At 37.2% G+C, this 15,383-nt stretch overlaps 1 protein-coding gene across 1 annotated transcript; it reads left to right on the top strand.

Moving 5' to 3' along the window:
* The first annotated feature begins 8,331 nt into the window (after positions 1–8,331).
* cutc (cutC copper transporter homolog (E. coli)) lies at positions 8,332–15,383 on the top strand. The gene is made up of 9 exons (XM_038296241.1): positions 8,332–8,462; positions 8,559–8,652; positions 9,055–9,114; positions 9,209–9,418; positions 12,519–12,554; positions 12,922–13,055; positions 14,377–14,404; positions 14,488–14,593; positions 14,727–15,383. The coding sequence occupies exons 2-9, from the start codon at positions 8,583–8,585 to the stop codon at positions 14,836–14,838; spliced, it is 756 nt and encodes a 251-aa protein (XP_038152169.1). The 5' UTR covers positions 8,332–8,462; positions 8,559–8,582; the 3' UTR covers positions 14,839–15,383.

Here is a 15,383-nt window from a genome sequence, read left to right as displayed (position 1 = left end):
CGCTGGTTGTTGCTCCCTCATCACCTTCATGGTCCTGTCTCTCCTGTCCTTCACCTGTCTCTTGCCTGTCAGTCTCGCCTCCTCCTCCCTTTCCTACTCCAACACCTTCATTCTCATTCTCTACAGCAAACATTAAAAAAACGTAAATTTATAATTATGTAAATATCTATCATATTGCTTATAACGTCCCTAATGTAACTGCTAAGCTTAAATCACTAATTCATCACGGGACCTTACCTCCCTCTCTCATCTTGTTTTACTGCTTCCCTGTCTCTGATATCCATCTACAAACCAATGCAGTAATTTTCAGTCAGTAGCCTATAAATCATGTGGTTTTACTGGGAAAATAATAAAATTGACAGGTAAGAAACGTTACCAGAACTAAAAATGCGTCGTGGCCGCACAGTGTCCCATCCAACTCAGTTGAGAGCAGCGTGTTAGTTTACCTGCAGTTCATGCAGTGACATGCGCTGACGTGGGGGCGCTATTACATCCTCAATTTGGAGTTACCAACACACTTGCTGCGCATTTGAGTAGAAATATACGTCTCCTCCCGTTGGAATGATCTAAATTGATGCATTAAAAAAATGTAATACTGTTGCAAATATTCATGAGATTTATAGTGGGGCACAGCTCATTTATACTGGGGCACGTGCCCCAGTAAATGGGGTCTGCCGACGCCGATGCTGTGGAGGCCATTTGAGTACAGTGAACTCATTGTCATGTTCAAGAAACCAGTCTGAGATGATTCCAGCTTTATGACATGGCGCATTATCCTGCTAAAAGTAGCCATCAGAAGTTGGGTACATTGTGGTCATAAAGGGATGGACATGGTCAGCAACAATACTCAGGTAGGCTGTGGCATTGCAACGATGCTCAATTGGTACCAAGGGGCCCAAAGAGTGCCAAGAAAATATTCCCCACACCATGACACCACCCCCACCAGCCTGAACCGTTTATACAAGGCAGGATGGATCCATGCTTTCATGTTGTAGACGCCAAATTCTGACCCTACCATCCGAATGTCGCAGCAGAAATCGAGACTCATCAGACCAGGCAACATTTTTCCAATCTTCTATTGTCCAATTTCAATGAGCTTGTGCAAATTGTAGCCTCAGTTTCCTGTTCTTAGCTGAAAGGAGTGGCTCCCGGTGTGGTCTTCTGCTGCTGTAGCCCATCTGCCTCAAAGTTCGACGTACTGTGCGTTCAGAGATGTTCTTCTGCCCACCTTGGTTGTAACGGGTGGTTATTTGAGTCACTGTTGCCCTTCTATCAGCTCGAACCAGTCTGGCCATTCTCCTCTGACCTCTGGCATCAACAAGGCATTTCCGCCCACAGAACTGCCGCTCACTGGATGTTTTTTCTTTTTCGGACCATTCTCTGTAAACCCTAGAGATGGTTGTGCGTGAAAATCCCAGTAGATCAGCAGTTTCTGAAATACTCAGACCAGCCCTTCTGGCACCAACAATCATGCCACGTTCAAAGTCACTCAAATCACCTTTCTTCCCCATACTGATGCTCGGTTTGAACTGCAGGAGATTGTCTTGACCATGTCTACATGCCTAAATGCACTGAGTTGCCACCATGTGATTGGCTGCTTAGAAATTAAGTGTTAACGAGCAGTTGGACAGGTGCACCAAATAAAGTGGCTGGTGAGTGTAATATTCTTGTAATATTGACGTATTGTTGAATTTGTCATTGATATTCTGTTTTTTCAATAAAAAAAAATTGTGTTGTGATGTGAAGTCATATGTGGTGCTTTCAAGGCACCTCGGACTATTTGTTTGTTGGACGGTAACTAGTGAAATGAATAAAAGTTTATTGCTATTAAAAAAAAAGAAAAAAAATATAGCCAAGGGGTGCATCTCTTCATATGAAATATATCTATAATGTAGACTTGCTATTGAGGATTATTAACATAAATATCAAAATACATAAAACCAAATAAATAAAAAAATAATATAAAATGATGAATGATATAAATAAAATAAATGACTCTCTGCCACAAAGGTGACTCAGAAACAGGTTTAGCAAATAAAATGGTTTATTTGGCTTCTTAAATCCTCAGACTCCAAATAAAGTTGTGTCTCTCTAACATATGCAATAAGAAACATGGTACTAACTCATATGTTACAGACCTTAGAGACCCTAGTCTGGGTGAAATTCAAAGGCCTCCTTAAGATTGTGAATGGGCCGCTCTTGGGTTTTAACTTCATAAAACTAAATAACTTCTGATCTGAAGATACAGAAAGTGTTTTATTATGACCTAACAGAAATTAAATATTCTTTGAATTCTAACATGATACATTGCTTGCAGACCGTGTTAAAAGTGAGATTATTACTGTCATGGTTCTGTGTGCTGTGCTCTGCTGATTCTCTTCCACAGGTGGCTGTTGTCGACGGGTGGGCATGGCCCCCCAACTGCGGCTCGTTTCAGTCAACTGAAGGACGCCAGAGGGTTAAACTGTTGTGGTACGCCTAGGCCTGTCCTGTCGACAGATCTTCGTTAACCCGATGTTTTGGATTCCTGGTTCTAACCTGTCTCTTGTCTCCCTCAGTTCGTTGTGCTCTTGATTGCTCACTCGTCTGTCTCCAGTGCTCGGAAGATTGGTCTCTGAATCCCTGCTGCTCAGATTTTGCTATGGTATTCCCCTCAAGCCTCCTCCGTGCTCCTGAGCTGTACAAGAGAACCCCTTTCCTGGATTAACGCTGGTTCCTTCAGCTGCTCCTCGAACCTGCCTCCACTGCAGTGCTGCTTGGGCCCCCACCAAGTCCCACCTGTCACTCAGCCGCCACCTCCCATTGGAAATCTGTGAGTTACAGAACCCTTTCCTCCACTCATCCAGGTACGGATAGGTTATCCGTACCTGGCGGTAAGCGATACAGCAATAACGCAGATTCCCCTAAATTTCTTAGTTTTAATCAGTTTCCTCTTTCTTCCTGCTGAGCCCCAAACGCTGATATTCCAAACCTCGCTGGCGGCTCCCGTTCTAAACCATTCATTGTTGTTTGTAGCCTAAATAAACATCTTAAACTGCTCCTTGTTCTCTGTCTGTGTCTTCATGTGGGCCAAACACCTTAAAACCATGACAATTGCTGGAGGTACAATATATTGCACTATTCTTTAGTACTATTCTGAAAGCCAATCTCTTGCTTAACTCGACCTGCCAAGTAAAATGATAGATTAACTGAGTTTATACTACCAGTGACAATGCAGTGTGGAATATTTGATATTAATATAATTTTGTAACTTTACTTATTATTCAAGTAGCATTTTATTATGGTAGCCTGCTGCCAATCCCTCAGAACGACAAGCTGTTTGTTTCCTTCTATACATTTCTGGCCATGGCAGGCTACTGGAACACATTAATTCAATAATTTACATAGTTCTCAGTTTAGAATAAATCATCCTCTACAAGAGATGTAATCATTTCAAACAGACGTTTTATCTTCACCCAGAGTTCAAATAATCTTCCAATATATTTTTTTAAAGCAAAGCATAACTAATTTGTTTTTACTATTGCTGAAACATCTAATTAAACTTGATAACTAAGAAACAGTCATTTATTGTTGCTCACTTGAACTTATTTTACCTCTTGCTAAAAGTCAAAAGAAATGCCAGGCAGTAAGGCAACCCTCACATATAAAACCATGGAAATGTTAAGTTTCCTTGTACTATCAGCATTTGTTAAAATGAACATTTTGAATACATTATTATAACAGGACCTCTACTATAAAACTGCAATATTTAAATATTTCTAACAGAAATATCTTAATTGGCATATGATATTGCTATATATAACTTCTTAATAGTTTTATTTTTATGGTGTTTTGTCCAATTTGTCTCTTTTACTCTCTTACCCATCATAGTTGTATTGGTGATGTTTTTGCTATTTTTGTTTGTAAATAAGTGATGTGTTTCATTATAATTTGCAGTCAATTATTCCCAGAAATGTATTTCTGTACACTCCGCCATTTATTGTCAAATCCAACCTATTTTAAATGTACCAGTATCCAAACATAATTTAATTAGTTTTAAGATAGTTTTTTAATGTCAAACCATATTTTCAGTCTATGGAGTTCTCTCTTTATATCACTGATAAGCTTGTGCAAGTTTTCCCCTGAACAATATAGAGGGGTGTCATCTATTTTTCAGATAACTCATCAGCTATGCAGGTGCAGTGCTTCTAAAGCCATACTTCTCTAGTTTGTCTAATGACATAAATAAGAAAATACTATGCTCTATGGTGTTAAAAACTTTTATTAAATCAACTGTAACTGTAAAAACTGGTCAAATGAGCAAATAACACAGCTGGTTAGCTTTTTGTGTCTCTATCTCCTGAATGGGGGAGAATGGAACCTGGAGGGCCAGGAGCAGAGTGGGGTGTCCCTACAGGCCCTTTTCCTTCTGATCCACCATGACCTGCAGCTGCTGGTTCTCCTGCTTCAGAGTGAGTATTTGGTTTTTCCAGTTATTTTCTCTGCAGCAGGGTGCAATTAAGACTCTGCTGCAGCTCTGCAGACTCCCAGATATCCTGCAAACAGATTCACAGTTGCTGTCAGGATTTGCCCCACACTTTGGTGCTGTAGGTCCACCCTGGTCCACCAACCTGTTCAGCTTGGTCATTCAGATGTTTGCTCTCCACTGATGGTAGTGGCAGGACCCCCTGTTGCCTGAGCACCTGGTCTTCACTCTGCCTATCTTTCTGAATCTCTTGGGCTCTATCCAACTCGGCTCCTTCCTTCTCCTGAATCAGCTGGGGATATTCATTCTGTCGGGAGATCCAACAAAATTAGAACCAAGGAGACCAATCCAGAAGGACCAGATGATACAGAACCATAAAAACAAGGTAAGCTGTTTAATTATGTTTACTTAATAAATACCATTCCTCTCCTTTATATGTTCTCTGATTGCTAACCAGACGCCAGTCATTTCCACTCCAAGTTACACAAATGTACGGTATTTCCTTTAATCAGTATCATAAATCGAATATTGAATGGCTTTTTTTTACTGTATGCTTCCTCTCTCTTCAGTGTGACAAACCTTGTAAGGTCCCAATCAATAAGACCCTCTGTTCATTTCCTGCCATAGAGTGTGCCTGTGTGAGTGTATGGCATAAGATAACTGCTAACAAAAATGTAGATGTTGGAATCTGTAAATGTAAGACAATAAATGGGAATACATTTCTGATTGCATTTGTCCCAGCTCTAAACCCGAGTGGTGTTTCATTTTGTGCAAGTCATGGAATATCCATAATGAAGACCATCACCAGCCATAGGGACGAACCCCTATGCACTCGGCACCAGGACACATTGGTTGGATGTCAATTGGATTTGCAGTTATATCTTCTGACAGTCGACCGCATGTCTTGGACATTCAGGTGAAGCTGGCCACCGATCACCAACTGGTGGTGAGCTGAATATACTGTACTGGAAGAGGAGGAAGTCAAACTGACTTGGCGGGCAGGAGTGAGTGTTTACTGTAGGGTCTGCTAGCAATGTCTGGTGAAGCCCTCAGTCAGGGATTTATTATACTCCCACCTCTGAGAGAGCTTCTCCCGGCCGTGGAATCCGCAGTTAATGAATCTGGAAGAAGCGGGAAACTGAGAAGGAAGAAAAATAAAGAGTACCCCTTGGAACTCCTTACCTCCAAGATCCTGAGCCTGGTGCAGAAGTTTTCAGACTGCGCGATGCTAAAACCTGGAGGAATCTTCGAGTCTAGAACCAATCTGTCCTGCTTTTCATCATCTGCCAAGGACAAGAAATTGCCAGTGTCTTTCTGCTGATTTAACTTCTCAATGGTTTCAGACATACCCATGGTGAATATCTTACCAGAAGAACCCGATTGACTCTTGGAACGTGCAAGAATCCGAACCCATCTGAAATCATCAAACTCCTCGATGGTTTCAGAAATACCCATGGGGAATAGCTCGTCAGGAAGGTCCACCAGGGCCTGGTTCTGCTGCTGGAGGATAGCCAACAACTTCTCCCTGCAGACACCAGAGATGATTCAGAATCAAATTTTGCAGACAAAACAGAAGTTAAAGTCTTTGGACCAGACTCTTTAAAAAAAGAAGCTGATTAGTCAGTCACTTCATTTGGATTGGATTAAACTGATTTCAGATAATAAAGTAAAAAATCTTGGTGTTGTTTTTGATCAGGATCTGTCATTTAAATCCCATATGAAAGAGGTTGCTAAATTTTCCTTCTTTCATCTGCGGAATATTGCAAAAAATAGAAATATCCTGTCCAGGGGTGATGCTGAGAAACTAGTCCATGAATTTGTTATTTCAAGGCTGGACTATTGTAATTCTTTACTATAAGGAAATCCACAAACTGTAGTTAAAAGTCTTCAGCTGATCCAAAATGTTGCAGCCAGAGTTCTGATGAAAATTAAAAAGAGCGATCATATCTCTCCTATCCTGGCTTCTCTTCATTGGCTTCCTGTAAAATCAAGAATAGAATTTAAAATCCTCCTTCTCACATATAAAGCCTTAAATGGCCAAGCTCCATCTTATATCAGAGATATGCTTGTTACTATGTTCCTAACAGAGCACTTCGTTCTCAATCTGCAGGTTTACTAGTAATTCCTAGAATTTCTAAAAGTACAATGGGAGGCAGATATTTTAGTTATCAGGCTCCTCTCCTGTGGAACCAACTACCAGTTTTAGTCAGTGAGGCAGACACCCTGTCTACTTTTAAGGGTAGGCTTAAAACTTTCTTTTTTGATGAAGGTTATAGTCAGTGATGAGAGTAACGGTTCATTTTGCGGTTCATATATATATATATATGTACAACTTTTCACACGATCATTGAAGTTTACAACAAACAAGAACCTAAAACCTTGTTTTTAAGAAAATCTGAACATTAGTCGGAATTTTACCCTCAGACATCTGGACCTAAACAGAATCTCCAAGTATTGAACATAATCTATGTATCTGGGCTTTAAGAATCAGAGCGACTGTGGATCGGCTGAGGTGGTCTGGAGGCCCAAGCTGCTGATTAGACGAGGTAGATGTTCCCATAATAATGTGGTTGGTCTATTTTGATGCTGGACTCAATCTGGGCCTAAGTGAAACTGATCCAGTGATCCAATTATGAGATGTCATTTTTTATAGAGAAAATCTGAAAAACTGTATGATATGCATAAAACATCATCACAGGACGTGCTAAATGGAAAAGATATAAAAAGACTAGGCCGTATGTAGGTTAGGTTTGTGAAAGTTGCAGCTAGGTATCAGGGAACCATTGAAAACATTCCCTGTTAGATCCCATATGATCTGCTGTCAAAGCTGAAAGCATCCACTCAGAGAACCCTACAGTGATGTGAAGGTTGTCTATGTGTAAACACCCCCCTGTCCATTCTCTAAAGGGTTAACTCGGTGGAAGTTAAGCCGCAATTTAACCTTCAAATAATATTTCTTTCTGTTAAAATCTAACAGTAATTACTTACTTGAATGTGTGAATGATAGAGAGATTAGCAGGCTATAATGTCTGGCTGCCTTGTTATTGTCAGACTCTTTTATCATTTGTACCCAGGAGATGGCGATGTATACTCATATTTGCTTTGCCTGTTTATTTTACAGCCCACGTTTTGCTTAAGTTGACAATTTATAAATTTTCTCAAATGTTAATTAAAACATATTGAAATGAACATAGCCAATAGAACCAAGACCTAACACATTGTTTAAAAAAATATATATATTAATACAAAAAATATTAGTAAACTTTTATTATATTAATAAACGTATTACGATAAATACATAAATAAAAAGTGCATGCATTATAAACCAAAAAAATGCATTACAGCTCTATGATCCCACCGATCATTGCTTTCAAATGGTAAAATAAGAAAGAAAAAAAAATCAGTTATATGAAAAAATTAAAAAAAAATACAATTATTTATGTCAAACAGACAAAACAATACTTCCTTTAAAGAAGAAAGAAATGTAAAAATGCTGTGATGAATCCTGATCTGGAAAAATTCGAGTGGCAAAAAGTACACGGAGAACACACGACGTACACATAGGATTAACAAAGTGATTTTTATTTTTCAAGGAGAGAAGGAAAAACCACAAAATAAATGCTTCGTAGGCACATCAAGTGAAAAAGAAAAAATCAGGTAACAAAGAAAAGAAAACAGCAGCTAGTTTACCGGATATATATTTATCAAGCTTCTGTCTAAATTTGCTGTTACTTGAGTTGGTGTTTTTATTAAAATAAAAGAATCTCGACGGCGATTCGGAGTTTTGTTAGTATTAATTCAAGCGTATACCGTAGGGGTGGTCACCCTCAAACTACCCGAAGCGTTAGATTACATTCGACGATGCACCGCCCGCGCAGAGGAAGTGTGTATTATATTTAACAATCCGGAAACTGACAGTGACTGGTTCCCACTAAAAAATGTCCCGACTTAAACTCTCTCCCGTTTCTGTTCCGCCTGTGGATAAGGAAACAAATAGGTAAATGTGACGGCAAAAGTTAGCTTCTTTTATATTGTGTTTATAAAATAATTTAGTTTTACATATAAAATGAATATATTTTATGTTCCCTCTCAGCGTCCCTCTGTTCCAAAATCCACCATGGCTCAGAGCTTTTTAATGGAGGTGTGCGTGGATTCCGTGGAGTCTGCAGTTAACGCTGAGCGAGGAGGTGAGTGAAGTTTGGTGCATTTTGCTCGCTCTCAGCCTCTCACATATTCATTTATGAATATCACTTGTAGGTTTTCTTCTAAATAAGGTAAAAAAAACAAAATAATTAAATTTTTGATACCATTCAAGCCGTAGTGAAGTGGGAATTTAACGTGCAGACTTGCTTTAATACTCATAATTTATGGGGGGAAAAAACCTTAAATGTTAGAACTGTAAATTTACAGTCATATTTTTATATTACTATTTTTATATATATTTTACTATTTTTTTTTAAGGCTGCACATAAAAAAAAAGAAATTGTCCAGAGAGATGTTCTAAATGAAATTTCTTTTTGTTTTAAACTTGTGTCAAATCTGTCTATGTCAAGTTAAAGTGTATCTTAAAAATTTCTTGACTTTACTAGGTGCAAGTCGGCTTGAATTGTGTTCAAGTCTTCTGGAAGGAGGCCTCACTCCTAGTCTTGGTGAGCAGCAAAATTCCCATCCTAGATTTTTGCAAGAGTCTCTGGAGCCTTCATGTCCATATAATCATACTGCCTCCTGTTTGTTCTGCTGCAGGTCTTCTACAGGTCGTAAAGCAGTATATTAAAATTCCAGTCTATGTAATGATAAGGCCTCGAGGCGGGGACTTCCTGTACTCTGGCCAAGAAGTGGAGGTGATGAAGAAAGACATAGAGCTGATGAAGACCCACGGTGCTGACGGTATAGTAATAGGTGCCCTGACAGAGGATGGACGGGTGGATGCAGATCTCTGCATGGAGCTGATAGGTACAGTAAAAAAAAAAAAAAACATAAAAAAAACTTTAACATTACCAAGAGCCACTTCCAACAAATATAAGCGAAAAAAAAAAATGGTGTGATTGCATACACGACCTATAAACCACTACAGTTGAATCCGCTTATATTGATCATGTTGGTCTAGAGCCAATGTGAACACTAAGCGGTTGATTACTATATCTGAATTTACCATTATTTCACTTATTTTTTTATGCAGAATATCATCTAAATGCCATTTGTGTGGTTTTTCAATGAGAAAAATGAAATGAAACAGATAGCTTCCATATTTACTGAATTTTATTACAGTACCATGCAAGTTTAATGACAGTATACTGCGCTGTGTGCAGACATAACTCTGGTATGTGGTGCCGCCGGTGCATTTTTTTTTCATCAAGTCTGAAGTTTGAATAAAGCGGTTTCATAGAACAACAACAAAGAAGATAACTGCATAGGCTACAGATCAGAGTGTTGTCCAAAACTGAGTTCACTTCTTTTTCAAAATGATGTAAAATGTCAAAGTTTTTGAAACCAACATGCAGGAGACCAGTCTCATGTTTAACAGATGTGGAGTGTTTTTTGCAAAATAAATAAATGGTTAATGCAAAATGACCACCCAACAAGACAAAGAGGAGCAATGAAATTAAATGGCGCTGAAACCGAGATGATTAGTTAAGGTTGCAAAAGTTCTCTATGTTTCCAGCTAAAGGACTAAATGATTTTTATTTAAGGTAGTTGCACATTTGTGTATATTTATTAAAAAAACGAAAATAGTTTACAGGAAACACTTCCGTTTATGGAATGAAAAAAAAAAGAAGTAAAACTTTTCTTTTTACAGTTAGAATAGTAGGCAGTTGTAGCCATTTCACTGTCCTATGTCAGTATTGCATCAGGAACATTGTTAGTGTTCGGTCAACTTTAGTAAACAATATTAACAGGACCAAAAACACAAAATTTAATTGAGGGGAAAAACCTTATTCACCAGTTTATAAATGATTAAACAGACTGGAGAGTAATGGTGATAAACATTGGTTACTGTGTATCTAAATATAGGTAACTACCGTAAATCCTCTAATATTGGCCTGTATTCCATTAGCAGATCGGTCTCTAATAATGGTCTCGCTGCCAGTGGAGGTAAATAATGGCAGGACTTGTATAAAGGCCGGGCTATAATTAGAACCAACAATGTTCCTGGGCAGTCCTCAACAACTTGTGATAGTAACATACAAGTACCACAGGGGGGAAATGTTTGCTTACGAATCCAATCCATTAGCATGGGAAGTCCCATCCTTACACAAAGATCGTAGTGGCCTTAATCGTTCTAATCTGATATACAAATGTGATTACCAGTAGGTCTGGTGGTAACCAGGCAGCGTTAAAATGACAGAATTTCGTTGGCCTTCGCTGATCTGAATTTCCCTTGAAACATGATATTGGCAGCCTACTTCTACTTAGCCTGCCTCAAATAAAATTTTGCTGTGATGGCAGAACAATTTCCATAATTTCTTTTTTTTTAACTTTGTTTCACAACTCAGTTTGGCCAAAATTCCATTCTGTGTCTTTTTTTTTTTTTCCCCGTATTGCAGTGCAGAAAAATTGCAGCTGCTGGAAGATGTCTGAAAAATGTTCTGTATATCGTACTTTTTCAGTAAATGAACCGAGTATTTTATAGGTTCAAGGAGACTAAAAATCTGGTTTTTATTAATTCCACTGGTAGTCTGTTTTAATCAAATAAAAATAGAGGCCTGCCTCTAATTCTGGCCTCCTTCCAATAATGGCCTGGACCAAGATGTATCTGAGTGAAATAAAGGCCCTGTCCTATATTAGAGGATTTACGGTATGTGCAGTGTGTTTGCAGCAGGGATACACGATGTGTTCAGACTGACTGCCAGCAGGGGGAAACAAAATACCAGCACATGAGGTGCTGGTATTTTGATCCTTTAGGTTTTGCTCCAGGCTGATTAAGAGGTTCCCACTGGCTCAAAAGGATGCAGGTTGTTAGTGTAAGAATTTAATAATACAGTTGGCTAAGTGCTATTCTAAGAAGGAAAATATATAATTAGGAGGAAGTTAAACATGTTAAAGTAATCAGAAATTAGATTATTTATGGACATTAAACTGCTTGATGAATCAGCAGTTTTCTGCACGGTGTTGGTGAAAATATTTTTCTCTCTGTCACCAAACAAGGAAATACTTTTTGAGCTCAGTCTAAATTAGTTTATTGCGGAATAAAGGGCCATGCTTGCTGTATTGCAGATAACTAACATGCAATAAAAAAATCCTTTATGTTTAGAGTGTTTTTTTTTTTTTTTTAAGCTCATTCATCCAAATGATGTACTATACTGAAGTAACATGGTGGATTTCTCTTTAAGATGAATGATGAGAGCAGCTCTCAAACATTATAAAAGCAGGAAGTGAGCAGATCAATAGCCTGTCCTTGATCCATCTAAGAGTCATTTCAGTTTGTTCAGGCAGTTACGAAGGAAAGAAACAAATCTTTCTTTACTTTATTTTTCATTTAAACTGTTTCAGTATTTAAGATGATTTACTAATGTCTCTGATGCATGAAATAATAATATATTTTTAAGATTTAATCATAGCCACTGGGAGTCCTCAATAATATTTTCCAAGTCACAGAGATTAGGCTTTTTTGTTTTAGTCCTTTCTATATTCATGTGTTTGAAATCTGGTGGATTCATAAGATCCCCTGCGGCACGACACAGTCACCAACCTCTTTTCGATATTTTTTTTAATTAGTCCTGGATATAAAAATTTTGGGTGATTTAACTTATTTCATGTTAAAATACAGTAACGTAAATATAAACAAGTCATCCCATCATGTCAATTATTCAACATTTTGAAATCTATTCCCTTCATAAACTTTTTAACCGTGTCTGACTCAGTATGCAGCTATTATCTATGTTACAGAATACCAGCATCTGTACTTAATTTTCAAGTTATTGGATGAAAAAAAGAAATCCTCAGCATGTAGGTTATTAAAATGAGAAAAGTCAACATCTCCTAAAATTAAAATTCGTCTTTGCTTTTTTTTTTCCTGACTTTAATAAGATGTTCTGTGCCTTTTGCTCCCCAGCTGCTGTACGCCCTCTGCCTTTGACCTTTCACCGAGGTAATTTTTACCCATTTAAAATACATTTGGGTTTTTAAAATTGTAAACAACTCCCAGGTTTACAGGTGAATAAACTGTCAGAGAGCAGTCTTTATTAAATGGTCTAAACAAAACAAAAAATGAAATGAATGAACAGTCATATATTTATATTAATGTTTTTATATATATATAGATTTTTTTTTTTTTACTGTTTTTCAAGGCTGCATATTAAAAAAGTTGAAATTGCCCAGAGAGCTGTTCCAAATGAAATTTCTTTGTGTTTTACACTTGTGTAAACAAAATAACAAATCTGTCTAAGTAAACAGGAAGGTTTCAGAGTGAGTAAAACTTCCTTTGATGAATGAATGTTTGATTGATCTGTTTGCAGCTTTCGACATGGCCCACGATCCAGCCGAGGCCCTGGAGACGCTCATATCATTAGGATTTGAGAGGGTGCTGACGAGCGGCTGTGACAGCACGGCTTTGGAGGGAGTGCCTGTTATTAAACGGCTCATTGATCAAGTAGGTATTACTCAGGCTCTTATTATTAAAAAGTTTTTTTTGTTATTTTTTTAATCCGGTCATTAGAATAGAAACTGTATCATTGATTGCTCAGAAGTTAATCAAGTTTTTTAAGGGGATTTACTCTGTAAGATTTTGTCCTGTGCATTATTAGACAGATCCATGTCTTTTTTGCTTTTTTTTTTTTTTATATTTTGGGTGAAAAGATCCCTTCAACTAGTCTAAAATTGGCCGACAACTTCTTCTGAGTTTGATTTAAATAAATGGTGGCTTTCCTTAGATCCAAGCAAACATCTTCCCTCTTGGGCATTGCCTTTGTACACACATGCAGTTGAGCTTTATCACAGGCCCTTAGACTTATTAATGAATTATCAGTTAATCAGTGCCGATCAAACCAACCTGTCTGCTTCAAAACATTTTGATAAATAGATGGTAATAAAATTGTCTTTGTATTCCACAAACTATTTTTGCATTTTCTTTACATAATTTTAGCTCTTTCAGATGAACTGGTTTTTAAAATGTATATTCAACACTGCTGCCTTTCTGTTTTTTAAGGATAAATGCATGGATCCTTTTAAATAGTTTGTACAAATATGAAAAGCTCAATGTTCACAAATACATTTTCTAGTATTGTTGTGTATTTCAATGTTAAAATAGTGTAGTTTTTCCTTAGAAGATGGTTACCCCTTTTATTTTGGGGTGTTTTTTCTAATCGTTGTTCTTACTGCTATTTTGATGTATAACAGGTATTTTTCTATCTGTTATGTGTGCAGGTAAATCTGGTTGTGATATTTTCAGCAAGAGCAACTATGTGCTTCTATTTTAATCACTTTAATGTAGTTATACTAGTACATTATGTCCACTGAGGGACAAATTAAAACATATTTAGTTGCTAACCTGTGCAAGATGCTCTCTGAAAAAATTTCTTCAATATGCATACAGACACACAGTTGGTCTATTTAGTAAAAATAAGAGTACATATTTTTTCACACAATTGTAAAAAAAAACAAACAATAGATATAAAAAAAAAAAAAACAGTTTGTGTTGGTTTTAAGTTGCTATTTCTTTTCTTTGAGATCGTCTACTAACTAAAATTTGTTTGATGAAATATTTTGCAACTTAAAGGAAAGTCTGCCTGGGATACATTTCATCAGCCGTTTTCTATTTAGATGTTTCATTTCAGTGTTCTCTTGTCTGATACCGTGGTGTTTTGGAGATTTTTAAATTCCTTTGTTTTTGTTTGATTTAGGAGGTTTTTCCCATTTTGGTTTCTCTCAAATCAACACTTAAAGCGCTCTAACAGTTTGATCTGCTCTTTCAGGCTAAAGGGAGGATAATTGTCATGCCAGGTTAGTACTTCCACATTTCTCGTTATTGTTTCAACAAATTTTATTCCTTAATTCATTATTTTCTTTATATATTTAAATGGCAGGAGGTGGTATTACTGAGAGGAACCTACAGAGAATATTAGAAGGTTCAGGTGCTGAGGAGTTTCATTGCTCAGCACGCTCCACCAGAGACTCGGCAATGAAATTCAGGTCTGTTTTAAAACCTTTTAATTCTTTACCGGTTGTGTTTCTACTTTACTTGAAAAATAAATTCTAAAAAGCTAAAAATAATTATAAAAAAACCTTCTCTTGGGTTTATTTCTACTGACCTTTTGATGCACAGGAACAAAAGTGTGACAATGGGGGCGACGATCTCGGCACCGGAGTACGACCTGAAGGTGGCAGATGTCAGCAAAGTCCGGAGTCTGAATGCAATTGCCAAGAATACCTTGTGATACCTCATAAAAAAAGGACAGTTATTTTAATACAATACAATAATGTTTTTCATGTCAGGTTTTTTTTTTTCTGTTTTTTTTCATTAAAACAGTGTGTATTTTTGCCGCTCAGGGATAAAACTGCTGTCTTAAACTCTATCTTTGACGGTTTTATGACTGAAGAGAAAAACTTTCAGAAGCAATTCTGAGATGTAAAGCACAACGCTATACAAGAGAATAACAGCATTTTACATCATACAATGGGAAATCTGGAAAAAGATTAAAAAAAAGAACCATGGACATAAAATTATACACTTACAGAAACAGAAATATAAAGAAATCTAAAAAAGTTTTACTCAGGAAGAGAAAAAAACTGAAAGTTCTCGCATTTAAACATTTCATCAGCCGTTTTCTATTTAGATGTTTCATTTCAGTGTTCTCTTGTCTGATACTGTGATGTTTTGGAGATTTTTAAATTCCTTTGTTTTTGATTGACTTTTGGAGGTTTTTCCCATTTTGGTTTCTCTCGATTCGTTCAGAGTAATAAAAGTTTTCTTATCTCTGAA

Source organism: Cyprinodon tularosa, unplaced genomic scaffold (assembly GCF_016077235.1).
Source record: "Cyprinodon tularosa strain WSP-4 unplaced genomic scaffold, ASM1607723v1 ctg37, whole genome shotgun sequence".
Taxonomy (NCBI): domain Eukaryota; kingdom Metazoa; phylum Chordata; class Actinopteri; order Cyprinodontiformes; family Cyprinodontidae; genus Cyprinodon; species Cyprinodon tularosa.
The sequence above is the reverse complement of the archived record's forward strand: the minus strand, read 5'-3'. Positions and strand labels throughout refer to the sequence as shown.

Excerpts from the sequence above, each read along its gene's own strand:
- cutc (XM_038296241.1), top strand. The coding sequence starts at position 8,583 with ATGGCTCAGAGCTTTTTAATGGAGGTGTGCGTGGATTCCGTGGAGTCT. Across the intron at positions 14,405-14,487 it reads GAGGATAATTGTCATGCCAG|GAGGTGGTATTACTGAGAGG; the intron begins GTTAGTACTTCC and ends TTTAAATGGCAG. Across the intron at positions 14,594-14,726 it reads GACTCGGCAATGAAATTCAG|GAACAAAAGTGTGACAATGG; the intron begins GTCTGTTTTAAA and ends TTTGATGCACAG.